Source organism: Tribolium madens, unplaced genomic scaffold, assembly GCF_015345945.1.
Source record: "Tribolium madens isolate multiple individuals breed KSU strain unplaced genomic scaffold, Tmad_KSU_1.1 Scaffold_20;HRSCAF=117;Tcas5.2_LG4, whole genome shotgun sequence".
Classification (NCBI taxonomy): domain Eukaryota; kingdom Metazoa; phylum Arthropoda; class Insecta; order Coleoptera; family Tenebrionidae; genus Tribolium; species Tribolium madens.
This window is the reverse complement of record NW_025400985.1, coordinates 215117-220246: the sequence shown is the minus strand read 5'-3', so window position 1 is coordinate 220246 and position 5130 is coordinate 215117. Positions and strand designations below refer to the sequence as shown.

General features: G+C 29.9%; 3 protein-coding genes across 3 annotated transcripts in view; 1 reads left to right on the top strand and 2 right to left on the bottom strand.

Annotated features, from left to right (window-relative positions):
* The window catches only part of LOC123004816 (slit homolog 1 protein-like), a 7423-nt gene extending 2543 nt beyond the window's left edge, over positions 1–4880 (bottom strand). The window contains exon 1 of the mRNA XM_044398265.1: positions 4748–4880. The gene's annotated coding sequence lies outside the window, so the exon portion shown is untranslated. The remainder of the gene's footprint in view (positions 1–4747) is intronic.
* LOC123004814 (organic solute transporter alpha-like protein) lies at positions 1002–4746 on the top strand. Its single transcript, XM_044398262.1, has 6 exons — positions 1002–1198; positions 1603–1754; positions 3735–3973; positions 4023–4119; positions 4168–4423; positions 4470–4746. The coding sequence occupies exons 1-6, from the start codon at positions 1129–1131 to the stop codon at positions 4703–4705; spliced, it is 1050 nt and encodes a 349-aa protein (XP_044254197.1). The 5' UTR covers positions 1002–1128; the 3' UTR covers positions 4706–4746.
* The window catches only part of LOC123004815 (thymidylate synthase-like), a 3570-nt gene continuing 3134 nt past the window's right edge, over positions 4695–5130 (bottom strand). Inside the window, exon 3 of the mRNA XM_044398263.1 lies at positions 4695–4958. Coding sequence (XP_044254198.1) covers positions 4749–4958 — 210 coding nt within the window. The 3' untranslated portion in view covers positions 4695–4748. The remainder of the gene's footprint in view (positions 4959–5130) is intronic.

The following is a 5130-nucleotide window of genomic DNA, read 5'->3' as shown; positions in this document are numbered from 1 at the left end:
GTGAAAATGGTGTTATTTTTTCTCTTTTCGAGTTATTTCAGCACCTTTTAGAAATAAAAAAGCACTTTTTAAAAAAAAAAGTGTGCCTAAATAGGCTGAAAATTGCCAAATTAGATCAAAATTGATATTATTTTATCTTGTTTCACTCCATTTGAACCACAGAAATAAATCAAAATTATTGTTATTTAGTTTGTGTCATTTGATTTAATTTGATTTTTGGGCAAAATTTAGTCAAGAAAGCCGAAAAAACACAAAATTTGGACAAAAGTAATGTTATTTATTATCTTTTAAGCACGTTTTTAACGAAAATTTGAACTGATGAACAAAATCGGAAAACCGATGGACACAAACTGGTTTCAAATTTGGAATTTGCATAAAAAGAGATTTTTTTATCTTTTCCGAAACAGCAAAAAAAAATTGTCATATCTACAGGAAAACTGAAAATGTACTAAAACTGTCTGAAAAATTATTAAATTAAATCGAAACTGATATTATTTTAGCTTTTTTCACTCGATTTTGAGCAAAATTTAGTCAAAAATAAGCCTAAAAAACGCAAAATTTGATAAAACAATATCTGTTACTGTTGACAAATAAAACTTCTGTTAATTATCTGTTGTCGGGGACAAGAATTTTTAGTGTATACTTTGGCAACTGGAAACACACATTAACATAATAGAAATTTCAAATTTACCAATAAATGAATAACGAGTAAGAAATAAACATTGTTTTTTCACTAGTTTAATAATTAAAATCATCAATTTAAGGGAACTTAGTAAATTGCTTAAAAAAAAAATTGGTAAAAAAACTTGAATTAGAAACAAAGCGTTTAAATAATTTACCATAATTGCATATGCTAAATTTTTGTCGGTGATAAAAAGTTGCTTTCGAGTAAGGTTAATATTTTATTTGAATTTCCTCCATTCTTCATTGACAAAGTTGCACAATATTTAATGTAACTTTAAGAAAGTTGGCGTAGCGACCCCCTCTTGTGTCTTATTTCTGATGGTGGAATGTACACTTCAGTCCATTCATTGACATGGTATTAGTAAAATTGCATCAACAAAACTAATGAATAAATAAACGTTAAAATGTCAAAAACTGTGAAATAATTACTGATAAGTGACAAAAATGGATTTTTTCAACAAAAATAGAACATGTGCCCTTATGGACATACCATCCATTCCGGAATATTTATCAGGTAAAAAATTTCATCTACTTTTACTAAAGACATTTAAAATAATAATAGGAACACTGTATACCAACTGACATGATCCACATTTCAATTACGCAACATACCAAAGAAACTGAAATTAAACTTTTCTTCGACTTTTTTTGACTTTCACCTTGTTTTCTCTCCGGTCGTGCTACATATTCACTATTTTTTTTCGTGATTACATAAACACGATTATTACATAAAAAAAAATCATTTCTTCCTCAAAATTTCACATCATGACGAGTCGCTAGTGACTTTTTAGTAACGGTTGCTATGGAAATCCCTATGTTGTTATAGTAACACGACACAAAATTACCAATCACTATGGTGATAAAGTGTGACCAGTGGCGGGTAAATTTTTTTCAAATGTATTAAATTTTTCATTTCAGCCACCAACGTCTACGGAGTGACTCTAGTAACCCTTGGCACATTGGCCGTAGTGTTAGTTTTAGTAATGTTCATTGATACACTCAGATACATAATAAAAAATTCCTCATCACGGGTCAAAACCTACTCGGCTTTTGTCATCGGTGTTTATCCGGTAATTTTGCTTTTTGTCAAACACCCTATACAGGGTGTTCCGTTTTTATTGTTACAAACTTAAACAGGTGATAGGATATTCAATTCTAAGAGAAAAGTTTCCTATAAACATGTATCGAAAAATTTGCTAATATTTCAGAAACCATTTAAGATAAAATTACAACATTTGGTACAAATGATAATCTTTATACACCTAAACGAATTCAAACATCAAATGTCGAAATTTCTAATCAGGGGCGTCCGAAACTGGTGGGGTTTAGGGTAAAAAAATACTATCTATTTTGGCTCTAGTTTCTTTAGTTATGCATTGACCAAAATGGTGGTCACTTTGAACAACTCTTTTAGATTTAGACAATTTAATTAATGTTATTATTGTTACTGTAATGTAATGTTAATTAGTTGAGGTTGATTAAAAAATATGAATTTTTTGCTTTTATTATTCTGTAAATTCTGATTTATTTGAATGTTGTATTGGGGTGTAACATAAATTTTAAATTAATTTTATTCAAAAATAATAAGTCGTATCGACACAAGAGAGACTTTTCTGTGATAAACTATCAAACTTAAGATTTTGTTGCTGGAAGTACCGAGAAACTAAAGCCAAAATAAATAGGGTATTTTTTTACCTTAAACTCCCCAGTTTCGTACGCCCCTGATTAGAAATTTCGACATTTGATGTTTGAATTCGTTTAGGTGAATAAAGATTATCATCTGTACCAAATTTTGTAATTTTATCTTAAATGGTTTCTGAAATATTAACAAAAACATATTAGCCCACTATTTTTTTATCATTTTTTCTAAAATTTATCGAAAAACCACTAAATAAAATAAAAATTTAAAAATTGACATTGTTTTTGACTGTTTTCCACGATTTATTACTTTTTGGTAAAGATTTCGTCAAAATAGGCCAAAAAAAATCAACAAGTTGATGATTTTATCAATATTTTTGCCTTTTTTTCACAGTCAAAACCGCATTTTTGCAAAGTTTTGTTTAAATAAACTACAAAATCACTAAATTAGGTTAAAAATAGTGTTTTTTTTTTGCTTTCTTAGTACGTTTAAGTTATTTTTGTAACAGAAAGTTTTTTAATTGATTCAGCAAGCTAAGTCAAAAAAAAATACTGAATCGTGGCAAAAATGTCATTATTTTTAACCTTTTCCACCGTTTTAATACACTTTTCAGTCAAAAACGCACTTTTTTTCAAAAAATTAGATTCAAATAAACTGAAAAATTACCAAATTACCACAATTTAAGTAATTTTTAAGCGAGAAACTTAAGTATTTTGCAAGATTTTGTCAAAACAGACTTAAAAAACACAAAATTAGATTAAAAGTTACGTTACTTTCAAAAATTGTTTTCTTGTTTAGCTTGTTTTTAGATAAGATATTATCAAAAAAAGTTAAAAAAAACATTTTAAGTCAAAATTACTTTTTTCAGGTGTTGAAGCAAGTTTTTTAGTCACAAATACACTTTTCTCGCAAAATTTCGCTCAAACAAGTCGAAAAATGATGTTTTTTTAAATCTTTTTTAAACATTTGAGCATTTAGCTAAAAATTCAGTTTTTTTCGACAAAGTATGATAAAAAATTTCAACAAATTAAATTAAAAATGACGTTATTTAATAGTTGTTTTGCTGGATTTTTGCTCGTTTTTGGGGGAAATTTTATCAAAACAATCAAAATAAATAGGGTATTTTTTTACCTTAAACTCCCCCAGTTTCGTACGCCCCTGATTAAAAATTTCGACATTTGATGTTTGAATTCGTTTAGGTGTATAAAGATTATCATCTGTACCAAATTTTGTAATTTTATCTGAAATATTAACAAAAACATATTAGCCCCCTTTCAGGGGGTGTAGCTCCCTTACCAAGCATTTTTCGATACATGTTTATAGGAAACTTTTGTCTTAGAATTGAATATCCTACCACCTGTTTAAATTTGTAACAATAAAAACGGAACACCCTGTATAATTTTTTTTGTAGGTGGTGGCTTTAGTGACATATTTCGCAATTTTGGTCCCACGTGCCCATCTCCTATCCGAGGCAATCACTCAAGGCGCCTTTATGGCAGGAATGTACCAATTATTTTGCCTTTTTGTGGCGTATTGTGGAGGCGAAGCCGAGCTAATTCGTAAAGTCAAACCGGGAAGTTTGAATTTGAGAGTGATGCCATGTTGTTGTTGGCCTTGTTGCTTCTTTTTACCACCAATTGAAGTCACAAAGTAGAGTAAAATAAATTTGAATCATTTTTTTTTACAGGATTTTTTTCAGGAACACAATTCAGCGATTACGACTCCTCGTTTTGCAATTACCCGTCGTTCAGGGACTCGTTTATTTGGTGCTTTTAGTCATGTGGGCTGAACGAGAAGTATGTGTTTAAAATTTTCGAAAAAAATTCTAATTTTGAAAATTTTAGAGTTTGTATCAAGTCAATTACATGTATTTGCAACCAGTGATTATTATTTCGATTTTGTTCGGGGTTTGGGGCATGGCTATGACAATTAATCTTTTGAAAGGTTTCCTCGGTGATGAATATTTAATGCCACCGAAATTTATCGTTCTTCAGTTGGTACTAGTTTTAGCAAAAATGCAAGGGGCTGCCACTAGAGGACTAGTCTGGATCGATATTTTACCCTGTCGACCACCAATAACACCAACTGTTTATGCAAATTGTAATTAAAATTACGTCACAATTTTTAATTAATTCATTTCTTGTAGTAATCCACAACACTCTTATGTTGGCTGAAATGGTTTTGTTGCAATTTGCGGCGAGAAAATTATACAAGAGGATTCTACCAGATTTTACAAATGAAGGAATTGGTACTATTAGTACCATAGGTGGTATAATGGCCACTATGACCGATAATAATAACAGTAATTGTGAGAATTTGAATGTCAAATTGGGAGTGAATAAAATGGGACACATTAATGTGGCACTAGATATGCGAGAATAGTTTCAATAAATGTTTTATTTACAAAAAAAAAAACTCTTTTACCTCAAACAGCCATCGGCATACTCAATTTCGGGTGTGGTTCATAACCACTTAACTCAAAATCATCAAAAACAAAATCCTCAATACTCAAAACCTGTCTCTTGATTTTTAAACTCGGGAACGGTTTTGGGGTCCTTTTGAGTTGTTCTTGTAACGGCTCGACGTGATTCAAGTAGACGTGACTGTCCCCCAAAGTGTGGATGAATTCCCCGGGCTGAAACACAAATTTAAAAATTTTCAATTTTGTGTCAAAAATTAATGTTATTTTGAGCAAAATTTTGTGTAGTCACTCAATTTTTGTCTTTTTTAAGTTTTCTCCCAGAAATGCATTTATTTTTGCAAAATTTTGTGAAAAAATTAGCAAATTTGGTCAAAAATTACATTCG